The sequence below is a fragment of the Rhincodon typus genome, chromosome 21 (assembly GCF_021869965.1).
Source record: "Rhincodon typus isolate 14 chromosome 21, sRhiTyp1.1, whole genome shotgun sequence".
In the NCBI taxonomy this organism is placed as follows: domain Eukaryota; kingdom Metazoa; phylum Chordata; class Chondrichthyes; order Orectolobiformes; family Rhincodontidae; genus Rhincodon; species Rhincodon typus.
In genome coordinates, this window is record NC_063352.1 from 38,129,680 (window position 1) to 38,156,165 (window position 26,486).

The 26,486-nt window shown below is 42.4% G+C and overlaps 1 protein-coding gene across 1 annotated transcript; it reads right to left on the reverse strand.

Moving 5' to 3' along the window:
• Window positions 1-4,745: 4,745 nt before the first annotated feature.
• dhrs7b (dehydrogenase/reductase (SDR family) member 7B) lies at window positions 4,746-24,778 on the reverse strand. Its single transcript, XM_048609710.1, has 7 exons — window positions 22,860-24,778; window positions 21,141-21,316; window positions 13,998-14,113; window positions 12,370-12,580; window positions 8,448-8,540; window positions 6,484-6,636; window positions 4,746-5,544 (listed from the first exon to the last, which is right to left on the reverse strand). The coding sequence occupies exons 2-7, from the start codon at window positions 21,310-21,312 to the stop codon at window positions 5,339-5,341; spliced, it is 951 nt and encodes a 316-aa protein (XP_048465667.1). The 5' UTR covers window positions 21,313-21,316; window positions 22,860-24,778; the 3' UTR covers window positions 4,746-5,338.
• Between the last annotated feature and the right edge of the window lie 1,708 nt (window positions 24,779-26,486).

Genomic DNA, 26,486 nt, shown 5'->3' on the forward strand with positions numbered 1-26,486 from the left:
GACACGAAACGTCAGTTTTCCTGCTCCTCTGATGCTGCTTGGCCTGCTGTGTTCATCCAGCTCTACACCGTGTTTTCTCAGATTCTCCAGCATCGGCAGTTCCTACTAGCCCTAGCTCTCTCAACCTTTCCTCGTAAGACCTTCCCTCCAATCCAGGCAACATCCTGGTAAATCTCCTCTTCAACTTTTACAACGCCTCCACATCTTTCCTGTAATGAGGTGATCAGAGCTGGACACAATACTCCAGATGTGGCCGAACCAGGCTTTTGTATAGCTGGAGCAAAACTTCATGGCTCTTGAAAACAATTCCTCTATTAACGAAAGCTAACACACCATACGCCGCCTTAACAACTCTATCCACCTGGGTGGCAGCTTTCAGGGAACTGTGGACATGAACCCCAAGATCCTTCTGCTCCTCCACACTGCCAAGAATCTTTCTGTTAACCCTGTATTCTGCTTTCAAGCAGACATACTGTGTGTGCATTCAGACAGTGTCCACTTTATTAAAACTGCTTTTTCAGTTTTGCCTAAATGCTGTGGAGCTAATTTCAAGATAGACACTAGTGCTTGTGTGATAGTCCTCCTATTGATTTCTGAAGATGTAGCAGAGACATTGTTGCTGGAGTTTTTCTGATGCTCTTGCATGTAGTGCAATGAGACATATCATGACAGGAGTGTGGTGATCACATCTGCTCTCTACTTTTAGGTGTTTTGTTAATTGGATGTTTCTGTTGTCAAACACTTGCTGCTGCAGTTTGTCAAGTGCTGAGCTGGAGCAGCTAATTGGGTGTTTGATCTTCTCGTTTTTGGTAGCCTTTTAAGAAGCGACTGTCAGGTTTTGGGCAGATGTATGCCAGAATGTGTGTTTCATTATATGGAAGTGGAATATTGACGTGAGTTTTGTTTTTGACAACCTTAAAGAATAGGCTATGATTATTAGATGTAGAATTGAAGAGATTGAGAGTGGCTTGCAAATCTGTTGCAGAATGAGCAACAACACTGCAGTCATCAGCAACTGTGGATCATATACATCTGTGATGGATGGTGTAGTTTAGACATGGAAACTGTTGAGGTTAGAGTATTTAACACATGCCAGAAGGCAGTTGATATTTGGGTGAATAACCACTCTGGTATACTGTAAATAGTGTGGGGACTATCACCCAGCCTTGCTTAACACCATTCCAGATTCTGTGACTGTCTTTTTACAGATCTCCCACTTGCAACAATTACAGCCATTGCATCGTGAAGTAGTTGCAGAGTTGTGGTAAAGTTTCTTAGATATTCCAAATCTCATGAGAAAGGTAGCGTCCATTTTCAAAGTATTGTATTTGTCTTTGTCAGACTGCAGACCTTTATCGAACACATCCATCCCAAATCCTATTTGTTTCAGAATGGACAGATTTTTGCTTGAAATGATCGTCTCAGTCTGGCAACTGCAAGATAAACGTTGTGAACAAAGGACATTACTATATATCATTTTCATTGATCAAACCAAGGCAATTGACCACATGAGCAGAGGCAGTCAATTTAAGATTCTGGAGAAGTTTTCTGCCTTTCAAATCTGCTCAATATGATCCTTTCCATGATAGGACAACATTGGAATTCTTTGTGATCCTCAGTTGGGTCAAAACAGGCTTGTGTTCTGGCACTGATGCGCTTTGTCATATTCTTCTCTTTGCTGACATGATAAACCTTCAGGTCATCTATAGAGGTGTACACTTGCATATTACAATTGACAGAAACTTGTTCAGTTTTGTTGATCTGGAACACAAGTTACTCTGTACAATGGAGCACTAACATTCCAAACTCAAAATCAAATTTTATAATTCATTATTATAATTTGAGAATTTGAAAAGTAGAGGTAAGGGGTTTCTGGTTTTAGTTCTGTGGAGGTGGCTAATATTTTTGTTCAGAGTTCAAATATCATTTCCAAGAATGTGTGTAATTGCAGCTAAATTACTAGATAATATACCTCAGCAGTTAAGAACAGTTTCATATCAACAGAACAACAGTCTAGTTTGTAGCAGTCCAAGCTTTCAGAGCTGAAAGAAATAATGAAATTGTTTTAGCAGTTCTGGCAAACAGAGCTTTTCTTAAAGTTCAGTTAAGAAAATTTAGTGAAGTGGTCAGTGTCTTGTGCATTTCTGGAAGAGACAGTAATGGAGAGAATCGTATGTGGTAAATGTATTGAAAGTTGCCAAAGGAAATACAATCTTGGCAGTGAAGTAAGAAATTAGAGTTTAAAATAGGAATGATACTTAACTGTGTTAAAAGTCTGTAAAGGATACTGCTTAGAAAGGGGTTGAATCTTTCTTTTGATGTTATGTTAAGATCTTTCTAAACTGTCAAAGAGATATCTATGTTATTGTGTAATAAACTTGTGCTCTTTTGTTAAAAATGTGTTCAGTAACTGAAAACCATGGTAACCAAGCAGGAAATGTAAAACTTTTGATCCATCAACCCAGGTTTCATTCTGAGATCTGACTTGTTAGTAGTGTTATCAGGTGGAATCATAACATTATAAATTGTACCTGTGGCAGCAATTACATTTTTTAATGTCCGCAAACAATTTGGCATGATCATCAGTATCAGGAAAACCACCATCCATCAGCTTGGATAATGTGGAAGTTGTTGCAGGCTTCCTGTGACATAGGTGTTCATCAGCATCTGCGACTTAATGCTGAAATCAATACACATAATAAACACTGCAGCTATGTCATATCCAAGCTAAGTAAGAGAGTATCAAGCATCGGTGTCCTGACTCAGAACACCGAATTATGACTCCGTCAAGACATGTGTCCTAAGAATATTCCTCTACAGTTGCTAGGAATCAGAAAATCCTGAACAGTTTCCATCTTTGCTGTGTCAAACGTATTTTCTTCATTTCTTCACCTGCTAATTCCATCAATAGTCATGCATTGCGAAACCAACAATGTCTGCACTGGTTTAGCCCCACATTGAGTGGATGGATGACAGTGATACATCAATAGGCCATCTGGACAATGAATTGGTCACTAAGTCACAACCTCCTGGGGCATCCGTACCTCTGCTACAAGGACATCAGCGTGACAATAATAAATGTTAGCCGTGACAAATGATAGACAGTTGATGTTTGCAACCACTAGACGCTGCATGTCTGAAAAAGCAATGGAAGGAAGCAGAATTGAACCATGCAGCTGTTCAAGAGGTACAAGAGAAAACACGCCAATGAATACTATACCTCCTCATTCCAATGGCTTCCTCTGCAGCAAATGAGACTGTTATGCCAGAGTATCTAGACCATAAACCAGGCAATGCTTCAAGAGTTGACTGCTGTGGTACAAACCCCTGTCATAAAGAAACCATAGAACACCTATAATGTGGAAACAGGCCCTTCAGCCCAACAAGTCCACACTGACCCTCAGAGCATCCCTGCTCAGACCCATCCCCCCTATAACCCACCTAATCTACACATCCCTGAACACTATGGGTAATTTAGCATAGCCAACCCACCTAACCTGCACATCTTTGGACTGTGGGAGGAAACCCACACAGACACGGGGAGAATGAGCAAACTCCACATTAACAGTCACTCGAGGGTCTTTGGCGCTGAGCCAGCGTGCCGCCCCGATAAGATCAGATGACATGACTCTAATGGCAAGCTACAGTGCAGCAGATACAATTTCCGATGACATATCTTAGCTACGTGCAGATGGTGAAGAGAAAAGAGACAGCCCCGTGCAAGCTTCCAGTCAGAACTCGAAGCATTAAATTCATGGCTAGAAACGTTGTAGCTAATTTGCACAAAACAAATATTCACATGGAGTAATGTGGTAATGATGAACTATTTTATGATGTTATTAAGGAATAAAGATTGGCCCTTGCTGTTCTTCAAAACAGAGCCAAAGCATCATTCAAATCTAGCCTAGCCAGCAAATAGGCATCAGTTTAACATAATCTATGAAAGATTGCATCATTGACAGTGTAGCACTGCTTCTATGCTGCAGTGAAGCATCAGGCTTTATTTTTTCACTGAAAGCCTTGAAGTCTGTTGGCAAGGAAGTGTGCAGGATCCCATTTGTGTACTGTGACAATTAGAGGTGGGTTGTTTTCTCACAGCTATGGTTATGCACGCTGCCTTGTGAAAATAATTTTATACCCAGTGTAATGAACAGCAATTCAGTAAATAGTTAGCTGATACAGGATCTTTATGGTTTTGGATTAGTTTCCAATTTACAATTAGCTGGTTCTAGACACCTGAATAATCTGTAACATCCACCTGAATAAGAAACTGGACTGGAACCCAAGCTTGATACTGCATCTGAATGACAGGTGAGACGTGTGTTTGCTTCCCTTTTTCCCCATTCTTCCTGTATAAATTCCTCACTTTAAACTTTAAATTGTCTGACAGAGTCAACAAGAAATAAACTTTCTGTACCCCTGGAGCTGGAACTGTTGTCATCGTGATAGAAAATTTCAGATCGTCATGACATTTTGATATGTTGTCTTACACAGTGATTTTAATAAGCGGGGAGAAATCAAAAATTCCACTCCAAATTCCTCTAGCAATTGATAGAAAGCCAAGAGATCACAATGCCTGGTCATGTTATCTGTTTTTGCCTAACTCAACCCCATCCAATTGCAGAAATCAACTGCTAGCATGGCAGGGCCCGGTCTGTACAGTTCAGTGTTGCATTTTAATCCTCTTTAGAACCAATTTCACTTACACAAACATGCATACATCTGAGCACAGTATCCAAAGTGGCTGCTCCTTAAATATCAATCTTTTATCCATTATCTTTATTTGTTTCACAGAAATGTAATACATTGAAATTTTGTAAACAGATTTACACATTTATAACTACAGATGCATTCAACAAGGGGTTTCACTGAGGCTGTAGTTACAACTCAAACTCAATCTGACTCTGCTTTCTGGACCAGACATGACAACAGAACAAGGTGGAGTAAGATCCTCTGAAGGATATAGTTTCAGTCCACTCCACTTTGGACCAGGTTTGGATGTTCCCACCTGCTTGTGGTTCAAGTTCAACATCTGTGCAAAGTATTTTCAGCTTCACACTGACATTAAACTTGGTGAGCTGTGAGTACAATGTTATACTGTATATTTGTTCTGCTTTTATTTATCCACAATGTAGGTTTTGAAAGGTTTTTTTGATCTCATGCTTAATATTAATTTACCCTGATTTCAGCAGTTTCAAAAAAAAAAGTTCAGGAGATATATTTGGAAACAAATGTTCAGCAGTCAGCAGTGGTACCCAGTTGCTAAAGAATGGCACCAACAAGCCTTAACAGTAATGTTCATGGAGGAAAAAGATGAGTTAGGGGACCCAGGACAAGGTTAATTATCCTTCATCTTGCGCTCTTTCTTAGCTCGGGCTGCCATAATAGGAAAGAAGAGACTCGGAATCAAAGTTCGCAAGTAAACTGCGGCTGTTGGCAGTAATCCAGCTAGCAGGACATCCTTCCTCCCCCTGCACACAGCCGTGAGGACAGCTTCAGCAACAACGCGAGGTTCGTAGCCTTCTGCTGTTTTCTTGTCCATCACTGGTTTCAAAAGAAGAAAAGCAAGTCAATAAAATGGGCCTGGTTACCTATTCATAACATTTCTTATGCAGTCTTTTCAAATACTTTACTGTCAAATTCAGAAACTGAGCTATTGGGCTGAGGATCAAAGTGCAGAACGTTAGAGGTCTAAATGGCATACTGTTCCCCCTTGTTCTTAGGTTGAGAGTAGGAAAGACAAGCAGATAGATCAAGCAGGAAAAGAACAGACACATTTATAACAAGACAGATGTTTCTTCTTCCCAGTATCTAAACAATGCTCTACCACTCTCCATAAAATGAAGCTGATCCAAATCTCTTCAGTCTGTCTGTGAAATTGCTCCATGTCCCATTCATTTTATAAAAAATAAGCTCGTTGATCTGTGTTGCATCCCAGAGCAGTAATGCCTTTTGTAACCTCCTTCATGTTTTCAACCCTCCAAGATCTCTATTCACACAATTGTGGCCTCTTTTGTGTATCCTCACTTTTTTCTTTGACCACTGGTAACTGTGCTTTCAGCTGCCTTAACCCTACGCTCTGGGATTCCTTCCCTAAAACCCTCTGCTTCTCTATCTGTCCTCTCACATTTCTTAAAAGCAACCTCTTTGACCTTCTTCAGATTAGTGTCAACTGTTTTCCTGGTAATGTTCCTGTGAAATAACTTGACTTCTTTTTAAAAAACTATTTTAAAGATGCTATATCAATGCAAGTTGTGGTTGCTTCACAAAGGATTTGGCCTAAAAGGCAATAGTTTTTAGTTATATAGAGAAAAACTTTTATAGAGAATGAAGCTGCCATCTTGTACCACTTAAATGACTCCTCGACCCCCATTTATCCCCTCAAATTCTTACAAATATTGACATTATAGACATTGGTACTGACCTATCTGTAAATGAGATCCTTGCATAATATCAAACAGTTCAAAGTAATTAAAAGCTTACCGCCATACTTGGATCCATTCCCAGTCACTGCGTTCAATGAAAGGTTGGTGCGGATATATCCTGGACTTATTATAGTCACCTTAACTCCATACTGCTCCACCTCTGCACGTAGACAGTCAAAGAAGGCTTGGGTAGCATGCTTAGATGCTGCATCTGGAACAAGAAATCAGAAATTTTCAATCGGAATTTGATCAAAAGGGGAAGTTATCTTAAAATTACCTCTCTGACTAAAGGCGCCAATTACAAGGCATCAATACGGTGTAGTTTAGTAAATATTTTCCTACAATATAAATATTAATAGAGGTGAACATCGCACCAGTGCAAGAAATGGCCCAGATTTTTCATAATTACAGTATCTGAACAACACAACCTGTAAATTAATGCACAAATTGACCAGTAGTTCGTGGGGAAGGTTAGATACATGGTGAATCACTATTCACCAGAGGCTTCATGAAAAGTTGTAGCTTGTCTTTACCCTTCCTGAGTTCCATGAAGTTGCTGCATTTTCACATTAATTGTCTATTAAATGTGCTTTAAATCTCAAAGTGAAGGTGGACTTTGTTTCCACAGAATTATGTGGTAGTCACTTCTAACGATATTGTCATAGGCAGATGCACCTGCTACAGATAGATTGGTGATGACGGAGCTAAGTACATTTTCCCTTGTTGTCGGTTTCTTCAATTACCTGCTGCAGGCCGAGTCTAGCAGCTATGTCCTTTGGAACTTGACTAGCTTGGTCAGTAGTGGCGGTACCAAGCCACTCTTCATGACGGAATATTGACTATACTCTGGGTGGGGGATTCCAATGTCCTGCCATCCTCAGAGCTGCTTCCAAGTGCTGTTCAAGATGAGTACTGATTCATCAGCTGAAGGCAGTATGGGTATGCTGGTAGGTGGTAATCAGCAGGATTATTTGTGACTGACTTGATGCCACGAGACATCATGGGGTCTAGAGTCAATGCAGAGGACTCTTGTACCACAGTACCACCAGCTGTAGTGGGTCTGTCCTATCAGTGGAACAGGACATGCTGAGGGATTGTGGTGTCTGGGACAGAGTCATTCACTTGGACTCATACTTGCAGACAATGTCAGCTATTGCTTACCTCAGCCATGGGACAGTTCTCCCAATTTTGGCACAAGCTCCCAGATGTTAGCCAGGAAAACTTTGCAGTGTTGACAGGGCTGAGTTTGCCGTTGTGGTTTCTGGTGCTTTCATTGATGTCGGGTTGTCTGTCTGATTTTATTCCTTTTATCAGACTACATAGCAGCTGGAAAGAATTGAATGGCTTGCTAGGTCGTTTCACAGGACAGTTTACAGTCAATCACATTGCTGGGTCTGGAGTCACGTGCAGGCCAAGATCAGGTGAGAATGAAATTTTTAGCAAATGGTTTACAACAAGTGACAATATTTTGGTCATGAGACTAATTTTGTTTTTAATTCCATCATAAGTGGTGGGATTCAAACCCATTCCCCTGGAGAATTACCCTGGGTTACTAGACTATTGGTACCACAATGCCATTGTACTCCCTTAATGTGTTACTTAATCACATTGGTGGATGACATACAGTATATACAGGGGTATTATCATTGGACTTGTTAATCCAGAGATCCAGATAACATTCTGGGGACCCGGGTTCGAATCCCACCTTGGTAGATGGTAGAATTTGAATTCAATATTTATCTGGAATTAAGAATCCAACAATGATTGTGAATCCATTGTCGATTGTTGGAAAAAACCCATCTGGTTCACTAACTTCATTTAGGGAAGGAAAACTGCCATCCTTACCTGGTCTGGCCTCAATGTGACTCCAGACCCACAGCAATGTGGTTGACTCTGAACTACCCTCTGGGCAATTAGGAATGGGCAATAAATACTGCCAAGCCAGCGACGCCCATCATCCCGTGAATGAATAAAAGAAAAAAAAAAGCGTACAAAAAGTGATAAATGCTTCACCATACTTACAAGCAGATCGAAATGGGATTGCTATTTTCCCTTGGACACTACTAATCACTGCGACATGTCCACTTCTTCTCTGCACCATGGAAGGCAGAATGGCTGTAACATTAAGTGATTGACATAGAATTAAGGCAGTTCATAGTGGTGACTCGCACACCAACCAGCAGCACTTGACAATGAATCTAACACTTGGCTGTGGGGTTCATTAACCAGACAGAGCAGACCCTCAACAGTGGCTGTTACACAAGCTGGTATGAAGAAACAATGTGCTGTGACCTTGGTTCAGGCGATAGAAAATTCCGTAGCAGCTCCCCAAATATTACAGCGATTTTGTCCTGTGTGCAGATGAGTCTTACAAACCAGTTTCCCTCCAAGCCACACATCATTCTGAATTGAAACTAGTGTACGTCACTGTTCCTTCACTGCCACAGTGTCAAAATCATGTAATTCTCTTTCTAAACATCACTGGGTGTTATTACAACACCACAACTTCAGCAGTTCATCAATATCTTCTTAATGGCAATTAAAATGGATAATAATTAACTGTAAAACATTAGCATATTAACTGAGATAGTAGGAACTGCAGATGCTGGTGAATCCGAGACAACAAGGTGCAGGGCTGGATGAACACAGCAGGCCAAGCAGCATCATGGGAGCAGAGAGGCTGACGTTTCGGGCCTAGACCCTTCATCAGAAAAGGGGGAGGGGAAGGGGGCTCTGAAATAAATAGGGAGAGAGTGGGAGGCGGATAGAAGATGGATAGAGAAGAGGATAGGTGGAGAGGAAACAAACAGGTCGAAGAGGCGGGGATGGGGCCAGTAAAGGTGAGTGTAGGTGGGGAGTTAGGGAGGGGATAGGTCAGTCCAGGGAGGACGGACAGGTCAAGGGGGTGGGATGAGTTTAGTCGGTAGGAGATGGAGGTGCGGCTTGAGGTGGGAGGAGGGGATAGGTGGGAGGAAGAACAGGTTAGGGAGGCGGGGACGAGCTGGACTGGTTTTGGGATGCGGTGGGGGAGGGGAGATTTTGAAGCTTGTGAAATCCACATTGATACCATTGGGCTGCAGGGTTCCCAAGCGGAATATGAGTTGCTGTTCCTGCAACCTTCGGGTGGCATCGTTGTGGCACTGCAGGAGGCCCAGGATGGACATGTCGTCTGAGGAATGGGAGAGGGAATTGAAATGGTTCGCGACTGGGAGGTGCATATTATTAACTGAGCCCCTCAAAGAATCCACACATGGACCATTCTGTGGAATCCATTGTTGTTTAATGATCAAAACCAAAAAAGAATATCAAAAAATATCAACACTTAGCTTTTTAGGTTATCAAAATATTTTGCAGGTGTGACTTTAACCTGAACAACTTAATTCCATTTTACTACAAGAAATTTGTTGTGTTTCTGGTGGTTGAGCACCATCTAGTGACTATCCAGAGTAAAACTGCAGAACTCCACTGTTTCAAGGGTTCAGATGACCTCAATGGACTTTCTTTATTGTCTGTGGCTTGGCAATCACACTCAGATTGCCACACACTCATACTTTTCGTTCCCATTAGGAGCTCCACATTTCTAGCAGGAGACTGCAGGGGTGCAGGTGTCAAGTCTGGGTTGGGGTGAACGCCAGGTGGGACTGGGGATGAAGGGGGCTTTGGGGGAGGTGTTGTTGGGGGTTATGTGTATTAGGTTGGGAATTAGACCAAGTATTTAATTGTTTAACTTTCCCTGGGTAACTACTAACTGGGGGGAACTCGAAATTCTCGGATTTAAATGGTCTCTTTAGGACAGTTCCAGTTGAATGGGAATTGCCAATAGGAATCTTCAATTTTCTGGGCAATTCCATCAGAGTCTGCTACATCTGGGATTCCGCAGGGTCCTGAAGTTTAATTCCCATGTATACTGCAGAAGCAACTATCTGGCCATTGGAAAATCTGGTCAAGTATGTTATTAATTTATTTTTCTCCCTACTCTTGAAAACAGGTTGATCCATGTTGATTTGCAGTTTCGAGCTATCAGAAAAATGTTGGTGCTTGTTCAATTGCTCACTTAAGTATGAACATGAACACCAAGTCTTGGTAACTAATTGCTCATTGACAGTATCCTAGCCCAGTGCAATGTCATCTTATTTGACGTGTATAGTCCTGCATTATGTATCCATGGATAGCAAATGGGAACAGGAACCTTGGCTGATTTTAACTCAACTGCACCCCTCTCCACCCTGCACACGTGAACCCTATAGCCAATAAAGCACCGAAAGCATTTTAGCGATAATGGTGGAGGGATAATTATTGGTGAGGAAACCACAAGTAACTTCTTTTTCTTCAAACCAGGACAACTTTAATGTCCATCTGAGAGGGATACTGAAGCTTTGATTTTACATCTCATTTGAAAGGCAACATCTCTGACAGTGCCCAATACTGAAGTAGGAATGTTAGCCTAGATTAATTATTGAAGTCTGTGAGACTAGAACCTACAACCATCTGACTCAGAGGTTAGTGCGCTACCATTAGATCTCTACTATTGTTACAACTGGCTGAGATCAACTTTTTCAGCACTGACAGACCAAACATTTTCTTCACCTTTTAACAGTACATAGATTAGCCAGTGGGGAACCTGTTCTATGTGACAGTGATTAAATCAGAGTTGTGACTCAGAACATTTAATCACTGTTCCAACAACAACAGTAACACAGATAATGCTTTACATTTACCGAAAGCACAGCATGAAGAGTGCACGTTATATACTAACACAATAAAAATGCTGACACAGATAGCAGGAGAGGAGCTTTTTCAGCTGTAGTCCAGTAGATCATCTCTGGTCTTAGTTAGGGAATCAAGTGTTATGGAATAAGACATGAAACTGGAGTTGAGGATTATATAGATCGACCACGATCTCATTGAATGGCAGAGCAGACTTGAGGGGTGAATGGCCTTGTTTTGCTCCTACGTCTAATAGATCCAGTGTGTTCAATTCCATTCTTGAGACTGGAGCACAACATCTAGGCTGGCACAGCACTGCAGTATTGAGGAAGTGCTCCACTGTCACATAAATGATAAGGAACTTAGGCCTCAGTTTGTCCTCTCAATTGAATCTAAAAGATACCATGGTACTATTTCCAAAAAAGAAACCGGGTGAATTCTCCCAAGTGTCTTTGCCAATAAGTATCCCTCAATCAACATCAAAAAACTGAATATTTGGTCATTATCACATTAATGTTTGTGGGATCTTGCTGTATTTCTTACAACAATAGCTTCATTTCAAAAGTATTTCACCACCTGTAAAGTGTGTTGTGACAGCCTGAGATCATGAAAAGTGTTATATAAATGCTAGACTTACTTTTCTCTCTCTCTTCTCACACTGCCAGCTTCTGGACTTAGCTGGCCCTTCAATGAGGAGAGGATTGTCATAAAGAACAGGAACCAGCTGCACTTCATCCCAGGTCATTTCCACACACCACCTCCTGGCCTGGTTATTGAATGATGCTGACAGCGAATTGACAAGAGATTGTCCCCATTCTCTTACTGTGTAGCCTTGGCGTCAGGGAGGGGACATTGAATGGGGAGGCAGTGGCCTAGTGGTATTATCACTAGACTATTAATCAGAGACCCACATAATGTTCTGGGGACACTGGTTCAAATCCCACCATGGCAAAGTCTAGAATTAAGAGTCTAATGATGATCATGAAACCATTGGAAAAACCCATCTGGTACACTTACTTCTTTTAGGGAAGGAACCTATTATCCTCACCTGGTTTGGCCTACATTTGACTCCAGATCACTGAAATGTGGTCAACTCTTAACTGCCCTCTGGCGATTGGGGATGGGCACTAAATGCTGGCCTAGCCAGTGATGCCCACATCCCGTGAATGAATAATAAAAGAACTCAGTATAAATAATAAAGAGAGACCCTCAGAACTGAAAGCTAACTAGATGATACCTTTTGTTAAAGCAACTGGTCCAAAATAGTTGGTGTTCATCACATCTTTATCAACACTTATGGCAGTGTCCAGGATGTTGCCTCGGTAACTGATCCCTGCATTATTAATGAGAATGTCCACTTGGCCAAAGCAATTGAGAATCTCCTGTGCGCTGCTGTTCACTGTGTCCAAGTCAGCCAGGTCAAAGGTCACAATGTGAGGCGTGTGTGTCTATAAACAGAACCCAGATATACAGTGAGGAAATGAAATCACACATCCACTTTTGCATTCATTAGACTCAACTGGGACCATCAGGAAAAACTAAGAACGTGTTGTAATGAGGCTGCAATGAGGATAGGACAGAGCTCCACGCAAACACACGACAGCCATGAGCCCTGGCACCGGATTGGCAGCGCTGGGGGCTCACCTGAAGAGAGCTAAAATTGAGACGGCCAATTAAGTGTCCACCTCCAGGGAAAACAACTTTGCAAGTGCAAGATTGGTTGCTGTTTGGTTCTGATGCCAGGATACTGAAGCCCACAGGAATTCCAGCCCAAAGTTTCACACAGCCAATGACTGTGTCTGCGCTGACTTACACTGCTCCTCCACTCTTGCTTCCATCCCATTGGTGAGAGTTTACCTCCAACAGGGTGTGTTGCCTGATGTGGTAATGGTCATGCTATCTCCCATAAAATGAGAAAACAGGCCAGATATTGTGGTATTGAAGAATCCATCTTATTATAACTACCTATTACTGTGCCTGAGGTCTGGACTGACATTAAGCTGTTAGGCTACAACAGGGAGGCATGCTTTCACTAGTGTGTAATGCTTTAAGTGATCTGGGGTGAGATGGAGTATAAAATTCCTATACCCTCAGATCACATGCTGTGATGCAGTAATGATATCATCAACATATCCCCTAACAGAATACTGACAGTGAGATGTGACACAACACCATTAATATGAACATTCTAATCCACAAATCACTCCATGGTCTTACCATAGGATTCCTGTTGGTCACTTACTGACACAGCTACTCAAACATCATGTGCTGCACATTTCACAAGCTAGCATCCAATTGCATTTCAGACATATACAAGTGTTCATCACCACTGCTGCTGTCACTATTTGAGCAAAATCACTATTTATACATCTGATTTAAATTTACTTTACTTCTTCTTGTCTGGCTAGCCCGGCTCACTTGCTGTAATATTCTGATATATACACAGTTAAATCCACATCAGTCTGGAAGATGAGCTAAAACTCATCCACAGTCTCAAATATGTTAAGGCACTCCAAAACACAACAATAATGTGATGTTGTACAGCTGTTGAAACTCTTTGTGGGTCTGGCTGATTTCATAGCAGGGTACATGGAGTGAACAACCCAGAAACAGGTCATTCAGCCAAAAGGTCCATTCTGCAGGACGTCCTCCTACCTCTCCTTCATTTATCCCCTTCAACATATTCTCCTTAAATATTTCTGTACTATCATTCTCAACCACTCCATACGGCAGCAAGTTACATTCTAACCACTCACAGATAAAGATGTTTCTTCTTATTTTAGCCTTTTCTTTACTTTTACGATACCTGTTTTGGAACACTCTAACAGACATAAGTTATTACTTATATTCCAAAGAACAGTCTACCTTTCTTTTGTTAGCCACCATCCCGGTTAGCTCCGTCACAAGTTCCTCCAGCTTCTGCTTGTTCCGCCCACACAACACCAGCCTAGCACCAGCTGCATGGAAAACCCTGGCGCAATCTGATAGGGAGAGCAACAATCATTGGAATCAGCTTCAACAACAACAACACTTACATTTATATAGAGCCTTTAATGTAGCACAATATTCCAAGGCACTTCACCCGTTAACAAACCAAATTTGGCACAGATCCATGTAAGGAAATATTTAGACAAACCACAACAGAGTAGTCAAAGAGAGGCAGAGAAGTTCAGGAAGGGAATTCCAAAATTTAGGGCTAAGGTAGCTGAATGTATGGCTGCCGGAGTGATTAAAATGCTCAACAGGCTGAGGTTTTCTGTGTGAAAGCTAGAATGAGGAATGCAGTGGCCAATCTTTGAACCTTTACCTCTGACCTGTGGCATCATCACATTTGAACAGCATGCGTTGGTGCTGCAGAAATGGGTATGATGCTCCAATGAAAACTAAACTGACACTCTTTCTAACTAACTCTGCCCATCTTACATTTAGCATAATTATTTAATAAAACCTATTGGGGTCCGGGTGCTGGGAGGTGGTTATCACACTGCACTCTCAGATCTGTTTCCTGGAGTCAAAATCTCATGCGGTTGTAAGGATTTATTGTGAAATGACACAGCATGGCACAGACAAGATGGGCCGAATAGCCTTTTTCTATGTTGTCTCAATTCTACGAACCTGTGACTTTGGCCAGCCTTCAACCAATTCCTACCATGATGGTGCTGAATTGGCAAACTCACTCAGAGGGCTCACACAGACAGCTCAGATGTACACAAAGCTTGTCTAATTTGGGGGTTAAGCCCCATTATTGACAGCACAGTCACATGAATCTTATCCACAAGGATCAGGTCCTGAATATTGGCAGCAAAAGTGAACATTGCAGTTCAGTTTCTCAGCACTGACGTCCTCCATGACAATACATGTAACAACCCACAGCACGTTCAAACACTGGATAGGCCTGAGCTTAGAGCCATAGAGTTGTACAGCACAGAAACAGGCCCTTTGGTCCAACTCATCCATGCTGACCAGATATCCTAAATTAATCTAGTCCCATTTACCAGCATTTGGCTCATATCCCTCTAAACTCTTCCTATTCATATACCCATCCAGATGCCTTTTAAATGATGCAATTTCCTCAGGCAGTTCATTCCATACATGCACCACCCTCTGTGTGAAAAGATTGCCCCTTAAGTCCCTTTTATATCTTTTCCCTCTCACCTTAATCCTATGCCCTCTAGTTTTCGACTCCCCTATCCTGGGGAAAAGACCTTGACTATTCATCCTATCCACGCCCCCTATGATTTCAGAAACTTCTATAAGGTCATCCCTCAACCTCTGACGCTCCACAGAAAGTAGCCCCAGCTTATTCGGCCTCTTCTCATAGCTCAAACCCTCCAACCCCAGCAACATTCTTGTAAATCTTTTCTGAACCCCATCAAGTTTAACACAGAAACGTAGAAAATAGGTGCAGGAGTAGGCCATTCAGCCCTTCAAACCTGCTCCACCATTCAATACGATCATGGCTGATCATGCAATCTCAGTATCCCATTCCGACTTTCTCTCCATACCCCTAGATCCCTTTAGCTGCAAGGGCCACTTCCAGCTCCCTCTTGAATATAACCTAATGAACTGGCCCCAACAGCATCCTATGAGAGAGAATTTCACAGATTCACAACTCTCTGAGTGAAGAAATTCTTCCTCATCTCAGACCTGAACGGCTTACCCCTTATTCTTTGACTGTGACCTGTAGTTCTGGACTTCCCCAACATCAGGAACATTCATCTCACATCTAGCCTGTCCAGTCCCAACAGGATTTTATACGTTTCTATGAGATCCCCCCTCATTCTTCTAAATTCCAGCAAATAAAAGCCCAGTCAATCCAGTCTTTCCTCATAGATCAGTCCTGCCATCCCAGGAATCAGTCTGGTGGTGAACCTTCACTGGACTCCCTCAATAGCAAGAATGTCCTTCCTCAGACTAGGAGACCAAAACTGCACACAATACTCAAGGCATGACCTCACCAAGGCCCTGTATAACTGCAGCAAGACATCCTTACTCCGATACTCTCATTCTCTCGCTATGAAGGCCAGCATGCCATTAGCTATCCTCACTGCCTGCTGCACCTGTATGTCAACCTTCAGCAACTGTTCCACCAGGACACCCAAGGGTCTTGTTGCAGCTCCCCCTTTCCCAAACTACCACCATTCAGATAATAATCTGCCTTCCTGTTTTTGTGGATAATATCTCATTTATCCACATTATATTGCATTTACCAAATATTTGCACACTCAGCCAGTCTGTCCAAGTCACCCTGCACCCTCTTAGCATCCTCCTCACAGCACACACTGCCACCCAGCTTAGTGTCATCTGCAAATTTGGAGACATTGCATTCACTTCCTTCATCCAAATTGTTAATCGGTATTGTGAACAGCTGAGGTCCCAGCACTGAACCCTGTGGTACCTCACTCGTCACTGCCTGCCGCTCTGAAAAGGACCCATTTATTACAACTCTCTGCTTCCTGTCTGCTAACTAGTTCTCTATCCATGTCAGTACATTACCTCTGATACCACGAGCTTTAATTTTCCTTACTAATCTCTTGTGTGGAACTTTGTCAAATCCTTGAAAATCCAAATACATAACATCTACTGATTCATCCTTGTCCACCCTACTGGTCACAGCCTCAAAAAATTCCAGACAAATTGCCAAGCATGATTTCCCTTTAGTGAATCCATGCTGACTAGGATCGATTCTGTCACCACTTTGCAAATGCTCAGTTATTACATCCTGTTAATAATATCGTTCCTATAGCAGGGAGAGCAGAATTGAATGCAGCATTCCAAAAATGGCTTAACCAATGTCCTGTACAGCCGCAACATGACCTCCCAACTCCTATACTCAATGCACTGACCAATATAGGCAAGCATACCAAACGCCTTCTTCACTATCCTGTCTACCTGTGACTCCACTTTCAAGGAACTATGAACCTGCATTCCAAGGACTCTTTGTTCAGTAACACTCCCCAGGACCTTACCATTAATTGTATAAGTCCTGTCCTGATTCGCCCCACCGAAATATACCACCTCACGTTTATCTAAATTAAACTCCATCTGCCACTCCTCGCCCATCGGCCTATCTGATCAAGGTCCTGTACTCTGAGGTAACCTTCTTCATTGTTCACTACACCACCAATTTCAGTGTCATCTGCAAATTTACTAATTATACCTCCTGTATTCACATACAAATCATTTATATAAATGACAAAAAGCAGTGGACCCAGCACCGATCATTGGTCACTGGCCTCCAATCCAAAAAGCAACCCTCCACCACCACTCCCTGTCTCCTACCTTCGAGCCAATTACGTATCCAAATGGCTAGTTCTCTCGCTATTCCATGTGATCTAACCTTGTTAACCAGTCTACCACGTGGAACCTTGTCAAATGCCTTATCGATATCCATATAGAGAACGTCCACCGCTTTGCCTTCATCAATCCTCTTCATTACCTCTTCAAAAAAACTCAATCTAGTCAGTGAGACACAATTTCCCACACACAAAACCACATTGACTATCCCTAATCAGTCCTTGCCTTTCCAAATAACTGTAAATCCTGTCCCTCAGAATCCCCTCCAACAACTTATCCACCAGTGATGTCAGGCTCACCGGTCTACAGTTCCCTGGCTTTCCTTACCACCTTTCTTAAATAATGGCAACACATTAGCCACCCTGGACTCTTCCGGCATCTCACCCGTGGTTATCGATGAAACAAATATCTCAGCAAGGGGCCCATCCATCACTTCCCTGGCTTCCCATAAAGTTCTACGGTACACCTGATCTAATTCCAAGGATTTATCCACCATTATGTGTTTTAAGATGTCCAGCACCTCCTCCTCTGTAATACGGACACTTTTCAAAATATCACAATTTATTCCTTGAAGTTCTCTAGCTTCCATATCCTTCTCCACAGTAAACACTGATGCAAAATACTTGTTTAGTATTTCACCCATCCCCTGTGGTTCCACACATATGTGGCTTTGCTGATCCTTAAGGGGCCCTATTCTCTCCCTAGTTACTCTTCTGTCCTTAACGTATTTGTAAAAACCTTTTGGATTCTTCTTTACCCTATTTACCACAGCTAACTCAAGCCCCTTTTTTGCCTTCCTGATTTCCCTCTTTGGTATACTCCTACTGACCTCATACTCCTCTAGGGATTCACTAAAATTATGGACAATTGCCCCAAAGTGCTCCCCCACTGACACCTCAGACACTTGCCCTTCTTTATTTCAAAGAGTGAGTCAAGTTTTGCTCCTTTTCTAATAGGTACATCCATGTATTGAATAAGAAAATGTTCTTGTACACAATGAACAAATTCCTGTCCATCCAAGGCCTTAACACTATGGCAGTCCCAGTCTATGTTTGGAAAGTTAAAGATAACTGAGATCTCCTTACAAATTTGCTTCTCAATTTCCTGCTGACTACTGTAGGGTCCATAATACAATCCCAACAAGGTGATCATCCCTTTCTCATTTCTCAGTTCCACCCAAATAACTTCCCTGGACGTACTCCCAGGAATATCCCCCCTAAGTACAGCAACAACGTTATTCCTAATCAAAAATGCCACTCCCCCTCCTCTCTTGCCCCCTTCTCTATTCTTCTATATCTACATCTGAGAACATTAAACTGCCAGTCCTGGCCCTCCCTGAGGCACGTCTCTGTAATTGCTATGATATCCCAGTCCCATGTACCCAACCACGCCCTGAGTTCATCTGCCTTACCTGTCAGGTCTCTTGCATTGAAATAAATGCAGTTTAATTTATCAGTCCTATCTTGTTCCCTGCTTTGCTCCTGCCCACGTTGACTATTGGACTTGATCCTTTTCCTAACTGCACCAGTCTCAGACTGATCCCTTTTCTCACTCTCTCTCTGGATCCCACCAGCTTCCCCCCAAACCCACCTTACCACCTTACTAGATTAAATGCTCCTGGCGGCTCTAGCAAATCTCCCCAACAGTATATCAGTTCCCTTCCAATTCAGAAGCAACCCATCCTTTTTATACAGGTCACTTCTACCCCAGGTGACATTCCAATGATCCAAAAATATGCATCCTTCTCTCCTGCACCAGCTCCTCAGCCACACATTCATGCTCCTACTCCTACTCTCACTAGCATATGGCACCGTGAGTAATCCAGATATTACTACACTTGAGGCACTGCTTCTTAACCTCCTCCCTAATTTCCTTTATTTTCTCCTCAGAACCTCATCCCTTTCTCTGAAGTGTCCTTTTCTGGGCACCACACTTTCGGAAAGATGGTATACCTTTGTGGGGATGCAGAAGAGTTTTACAAGACTTGCACTTGAAATGAAAAGCACCAGCTGCATGGAAAGATTATTAAAGAACTTTGATTATTTGCCTCACAGCAGAGGTACTTAAGCGAAGATTTAACACAGGTGTTCAAGAAGAATTTTATTAGAGTAAAATATTAATAAGAAGAAACCATTGCCATTGGCAGAAAGGTTGCTAATAAGGGGATACAGATTTGCAAAAAGAACCAGAGGTGAAACCTGAAGAAGATGAATACAGGGAGGCTTACCATTTGGTACAAAATTAGCTGGAGGATAGGAGACAGGGGGTGGTGGTGGTAGGTTGCTTTTCAGACTGGATGCCTGTGACCAGCAGTGCGCTGCAAGGATTGATGCTGGGTCCACTGCTTTTTGTCATTTATACAAATGATTTGAATGTGAATATAGGAGGTATGATTAGTAAGTTTGTAGATGACACCAAAATTGATGGTGTAGTGGACAGTGAAGAAGGTTACCTCTGAGTACAATGGGACGTTGATCAGATGGGCCAATGGGCAAGAAGTGGCAAGTTGGAGTTTAATTTAGATAAATGTGAGGTGCTGCATTTTGTAAAGGCAAATCAGGGTAGGACATATACACTTAATGGTAAGGTCCTGGGGAGTGTTGCTGAACAAAGAGACCTTAGCGTGCAGGTTCATAGATCATTATAAGTGGAGTCACAGGTAGACAGGATGGTGAAGAAGGTGTTTGGTACACTTGCCTTTATTGATCAGTGCATTGAATATAGGAGTTGGAAGGTCATGTTGCAGCTGTAGGTTAGGCCACTTTTGGAATACTGCATTCAACTCTGGTCTCCCTACTATAGGAAAGACATTGTTAAACTTGAAAGGATTAAGAAAAGATTTACAAGGAAGTTGCCAGGGTTGGAAGGTTTGAGCTATAGGGAGAGGCTGGGGGCTATCTTCCCTGGAACGTCAAAGGCTGAAGGGTGACCTTACAGAAGTTTATAAAATCATGAGGGGCATGGATAGGGTAAATAGCCAAAGTCTTTTCCTCAGGGTAGGCAGTCAAAAACTAGAAGCCATAGGTTTAAGGTGAGAGGGGCAAGATTTAAAAGGCACCTGAGGGAAAAACTTTTCATGCAGAGGGTGGTGCATGTATGGAATGAGCTGCCAGAGGAGGTGGTGAAAGCTGGTACAATTACAACATTTAAAAGGTATCTGGACAGGTATACGAATAGGAAGGGTTTAGAGGGATATGGGCCAAATGCTGGCAAATGGAACTAGATTCATTTAGGATATCTGGTCGGCATGGACAAGTTGGATCGAAGGGTTTGTTTCCGTGTTTTACATCTTTATCACTCTATGACCCTGTAATTTCTTTTGACTCAGTGTGTCACTGTGATCTGCCTGAAAAAGTGCTGGAAACAGATTCAATAATAACTTCCAAAAGGGAATTGTATTCACAGGGAAATGAGGTGGGGAATTTAAGAAAAAGGAGCAGGACTAACTGATTAACTCTTTCAAACAGATGTGACAGACACTATGGTCCTCTTCAGTGCTATACAATAGAATAACAAACAGCAGAACATAAGTCATACACCAAGTTTCGAGGGGTTAGAACCACGTATGCAATGTTTAAGGCAATGGCGGTAATCACAAACCATACTATACACAACTGGGGAAGAGCTAAGAAGGGGGGGGAAAGCTAAGGAGAAACTAAAACATAAATATGAAATGAACCGACTATTACATTCTCTGTGTTATTACCTTACCTTTACCGAGGCCAGAGCTCGCTCCTGTTATCACCACCACAGCATCTTGAACTACTGCTCGGTCCTTCATGCTCTGCAGCAGCCTGAATAAAATAATAAGGCCCACACTACCCAGCAGCAACGGCAGGAAGTTTGAAGAGGTTATTTCCAAGAGAGTCCCTTTGTATAGCATTTTCCTGGGGATAAGAGGAGGTTAAAAAAAAGCAAATCACTTGCCTTGCCTACTGATCACTGGTGCCAGAGTTAAAGGGAATATACTCTTCGAGGCATATTCCGTCAGGCATGAATATCCAGGATATCAAAACCAGCAGTGAATTTCACTGACCAGGAACAATTCCTTTGCTTTTTGATCAGTGCCTTGCAATCTTAAATATCTAGTTGAGAGAGAAGATAGGATCTTAGTTTGATCCGTCATCCGAAAGAAACTTCTGCAACATTTTTACACAACATAGACTTTTACACAGTAGTTTTCTTTTGGAAAATGTTGCATTAGCTCGCCTGTCTCTAATTCTCCACCAGTAGACAGTCCAAGCCAGAAAGGACATGCACAGGGCATGATGACATCATGCGGCAAACAGCTGTTAATTCTATTTTAAGTGCCTGAAACCAATCTCATCCAAACTTAGCTTTATCATCAGTCTCCGGGAGTTCATTTGTTTGGGAGGAGGCGGGGTGGGAGGGAACAACTTTGCTTCAAATTTACAGAAATAGAATGAAACTAATTCAAAGCTGACCTTTGTAATCCCCTATCAACGTATCTTCAACAGAGATAAATCCCCCTGATAAGCACAGCCCGCAGGCTGTCTCAAGAGCAGGTAAGCCGTCCTTTAATGACACACAGTATAGATATGTGGGCTTCGGCTGCCCTGAATAGGATTGCCTAACTGTAACTAAAATACTTGAAACTCCAACTGACATTGGGCATACCAAGGTCTTTGTGACTCAATTTGACCATCAGTGTCGCTGTCGTTAAAGAGCTGTGATCCTCAACCCAGACAACTTTTGAATGGCTACTCTCAAGTTGTAATCAGAGGCAAGGGGAGGCTAGGGGAAGGAGAGGGTGAGGGGAGTGACAGCATGAGGGAGTCAGACAAGTCATGTTTCTGCCACTGACCTATACTTTAATATGTGCACGTGAGCAGGTGGAGGGATGAGGTTTACACCAGGATAACCTTCTCACTCAACTATAGAATAATTCTCCAACACTCATGATGTGGCTCCAAGTCAAAGGGCTGGGGGAGAGGTGGTACCTGATTACTGTACTTTGATCAGCACAAGTCAACACCTTTAGGAGGGTAAAAGTTTGACCTGCAAGAAATAAAACATTCTATCACCCTCACCACTGTGTTCATCTTTCCAGTCACTTGCATGTAGCAGTTTTGTGTTAACTGGACAACTTCTTAAATGAATAACAAGTGTAGTAATCTACGTGAAAACCTCAATACTGTCACGGGTTGGCCAAGAGATCATTCATTCACAGCAATGTGATTTATTTATGTTTTGTCTCAAGATTTCCTGTTCAGACCAGGGAGGAAGAGGCCATAGCCAGCCAAGGGACCATCAGAAGAAACTGTGGGCCAGGGTGAAAGGTCTGCAACACAAGCGGATCAAAGTTGAGAAAGTGGGAAGTCTGTTTGTGAAAGGTCAGAGGGAACACAGTGGAGCAGACACAGGATGCAGACTGAGTCTGTGAATCATTGAACATGAGGAAGTACTTACTTGGCTCTGGGATAAGCTCAGTTTAGAAGGTCAGTCATGTTGTAATACATGGCAGATTCATGCACAAGGAGAGGTCTTGCTTTCTTCAGCCCCCTTCAAAAGTTACAAGGAATTAATAGCAGTGAATCAGCTCATTTCATCCAAAAGTTCCACACCAGTGTTTATGCTACACACACAAGCCTCCTCCAACAATTCTGCAGCTCACTCAATGGCCATATCCTTCTAAATGTTTGCACTTCTGTCCTTACCGAGCTTTCCTTTAAATGGGGTGATGTGATTCATCTCCACTACACCTGGTTTCACATTCTAACAATTCTCTACATAATGAATTCTGAATTCTATATTTGATTTATGACTGTATTGCAATTATGATCCATGGATCACCTCACAACCTTCCGTTTACCAGCAAGAATGTGCCCAACATAGTTAACTGTTCCTCATAAACTATCATTCTGTTTGCTCAGTCATTCTAGTTGTTTTCTACAGCCGCCTCGTTTCTCTGAAGTGCTTTCAGGATTTTTGAATGACTGGTTCCTTCACTGATTTTACTATCCTCCTTTGTTAAAAGTGTTAGCTCTTCGCTGGCCCCAGCGGTGTCAGCCATCCACCAACTTGCCATTATCATACATGGCTCTTTGCATGAACAAAAATAAGCCACTGTTTATCACCAGGAACGGGGCATTTTCATTCCCTCTGGAACTTTTACACAGAACTGCAAAAATCAGACAGAAAGTTGTGTATTTGCAGTAACTGGAATTCAAGGAGCTTTCACGATGCACCAAGTCGTTTGACCTAGTAGCTCAACTATTTGACCATTGTGAGGATCACAGTTAAGGCTACGAGCCCATTCTTATGCATGTCCACAGGACATGTTCAACAGGTTTATTTGGAATCACACAAGTTTCAGACCGCAGCCCCTCCGTCAGGTGTAGTCCTACATCGACACCTCCACATCATGTCCACAGGAGACAGCTTTAAGCTCTATGACAGCTTTCACACCTCCTGGAAGTTGCAGCCTTCAGATTCCAGTCCAGGGATTTGTGGTAAAGGGAAACCAGAGCTCCAGCTCAGAATTCAGATGTGACACCCAGTGGAAGCATCAGGTCCAGAGTGTAGGTCACGCCACTACATCATCTGGGTTATGGGAGGCCATAAATCCTCTCGCTATGTAGGACCAACCACCCCATCACCTGATATCTGACCAAGAGCTTGCAAATATTTCCAGTACTATTTTCCATCGGATTCGACTGAAGACGCAAAAGACAGTCTCATGTACACATTCACACACGTATATCAATGATAGTAACTGGAAGCAAGAATCCTATTCCGCTTTCCACTCGAAATGCAAGGCTTGCTGATCTCCTCCGTGTTATTCAGTTCACATCTTTATCAACTTGACCAGCAGGTGGGGCCCTATCCTTAACTTCACTTGTGTTACATCTGGAACCTGATGCTTTTGAACAGCAACACGCATCAGATCAAAGATCCAATTATCACTTCCATCTATTATAGATACCTTAGCTGGTCAGTTTGCGAGACCTTAAGAAATCCAGCCACTTAAAAGTGCACTAAAACTTAGCACACTTTCACTTACACTAAGGAGGATGGATAAATTGCTGTATTTACAATGGCTGCATAATTTGGGAAGGAATTTACCCTGAAATCTAGTCTGGGTAGGGAAAACAGCTTCCCTTCCCTCAATGACATGAGAGTATCTCAATAATTTTATAGCAAGGAAGCTGCTTTGCTTTCATGGTCATTTTTCTTGGGCTTGTGAACAAATTAACAGATGGCAGTCGCTGAATATGTGGCTTCTGGATTGTTAGGCCAAAACCATGTCAGTGAAACTTCCATCCCTGCATGAAGTGGGTCATCAGAACTATGATACATGGAGTAGAAAACAGCAAAGACTAATGCAGTTGGAGCGAAACAGAATGGCAGTGTCAGGCATCCTTCGCATCTAACCCTGCCCAGTCCCAAACCTCACCATCCACCACTGCTGTTTGATGACCAAAATAGGCAGTGAACTAAAACATTCAGAGACGAGTGGAAGCGATTACCGGGCAAGTAGAGATTATAAACCAATGTCAAGAAGAAAACTGCTGGATGGTCATCTAGGTTCACAGTTTTTAAAAAGTCTGACAGAAATAAACAAGGACATGGGGGAGGGACAGATGGCACCCGTTATAAAGATGATTGAGAATCATTCCTGGTTGGCAACAGGTCTTTGTAAAAAAAATCCATTCATGAGGTATGACCTTTGCTGGTTGGGCCAACATTTATTGTCCATCCCTAGTTTCCCTTGAGAAGGTGGTAGTGAGCTGCCTCTTTAACTGCTGTAACTATTCACTGTAGTCAGACCCACAGTGCCATTAGGGAGGGAGTTCCAGGACTTTAACCTAGTGACAGTGAATATATTTCCAATTCAGGATGGTGAGTGGCTTGGAGAGGAACTCGCAGGTGGTATCTGTTGTTCTTGTCCTTCTAGATGGAAGTGGTCATGGGTTTGGAAGGTGCTGTCTAAGAAGCTCTGAAAAGTTTCTACAATGTATCTTTTTGATAGTACACATTGCTACTGCAAATTATTTGTGGTGGAGGGAGTGAATGTGATACTGATCAAATGGGCTTCTTTGCCCTGGACAGTCTTACACACTTGAGTGTTGTTGGAGCTAATCCAGTTGAGTTTCTGGTCAGCGGTAACCTCCAGCATGTTGATAGTAGGGGATTGATTCAAGGCAATGCCATTGAACATTTGGTGCTCCCTTGTTTGTGGTGTTTCACTTCTTGGCAATTGCATGGTGTGAATATCACTTACTACTTGTCAGCCCAAACCCGGTTATTATCCAGGTCTTGTTGCATTTGAACATGTACTGCTTCAGTATCTGAGGAATCGCAAATGGTACAGAACATTGTGCTGTCACCAGCAAGCATCCCCACTTCTGACCTTAAGATAAATTGGCCATTGGTGAAGCAGCTGAAGATGGTTGGGCCTAGGACACTACCCTGAGGTACTCCTGCAAAGATGTCCTGGAGCTGAGATGACTGATCTCCAATAACCACAACCATAAATAAATGCTTGACAATGCAGAACTTACAAGTAGACTAGAAGTTGCAGCTTTCATCTTGCTCTCATCACAACTAGGATTCAAGGAGTAAACTTGAAAAAGAGACATCATTTTATACAGAATGAGAAGGGGGACAAAGCATCAGAAGGCATTGTTGCTAAGTTTGCAGATGACACAAAGATATTTGGAGGGAAAGGTAGCGTTAAGGAAGCAGGAAGGCTGCAGAAGGACTTGGACAGGCTAGGGAGTGGGCAAACAAGTGACAAATGGAATACAACATGGGAAAGCATGAAGTTATGCACTTCAGTAGAATGAACAAAGGCATAGATTATTTTCTAAATGAAGAAAGGCTTTGGAAATTTGAAACACAAAGGGACTTGGGAGCCCAAGTTCAAGATTCTCTTAGGGTTAGCATGCAGGTTCAGTTGGCAATTAGGAAGCCAAACACAAAATTAGCATTAATTTCAAAATGGCAAGAATACAAGAGCAGGAACACACTGCTGAGGCTATGCAAGGCTCTGATCAGACTGCATTAGGATATTATGTGCAGTTTCAGCCCCCC

Bases quoted from the DNA above. Each gene is read 5' to 3' on its own strand.
- dhrs7b (XM_048609710.1), bottom strand. From the start codon at position 21,312: ATGCTATACAAAGGGACTCTCTTGGAAATAACCTCTTCAAACTTCCTG. The intron at 14,114-21,140 runs GTAAGGTAATAA...TCTCCCTATCAG, and splicing joins GAGCTCTGGCCTCGGTAAAG to ATTGCGCCAGGGTTTTCCAT. The intron at 12,581-13,997 runs GTAGACTGTTCT...TTCTGTTTATAG, and splicing joins TGGTGGCTAACAAAAGAAAG to ACACACACGCCTCACATTGT.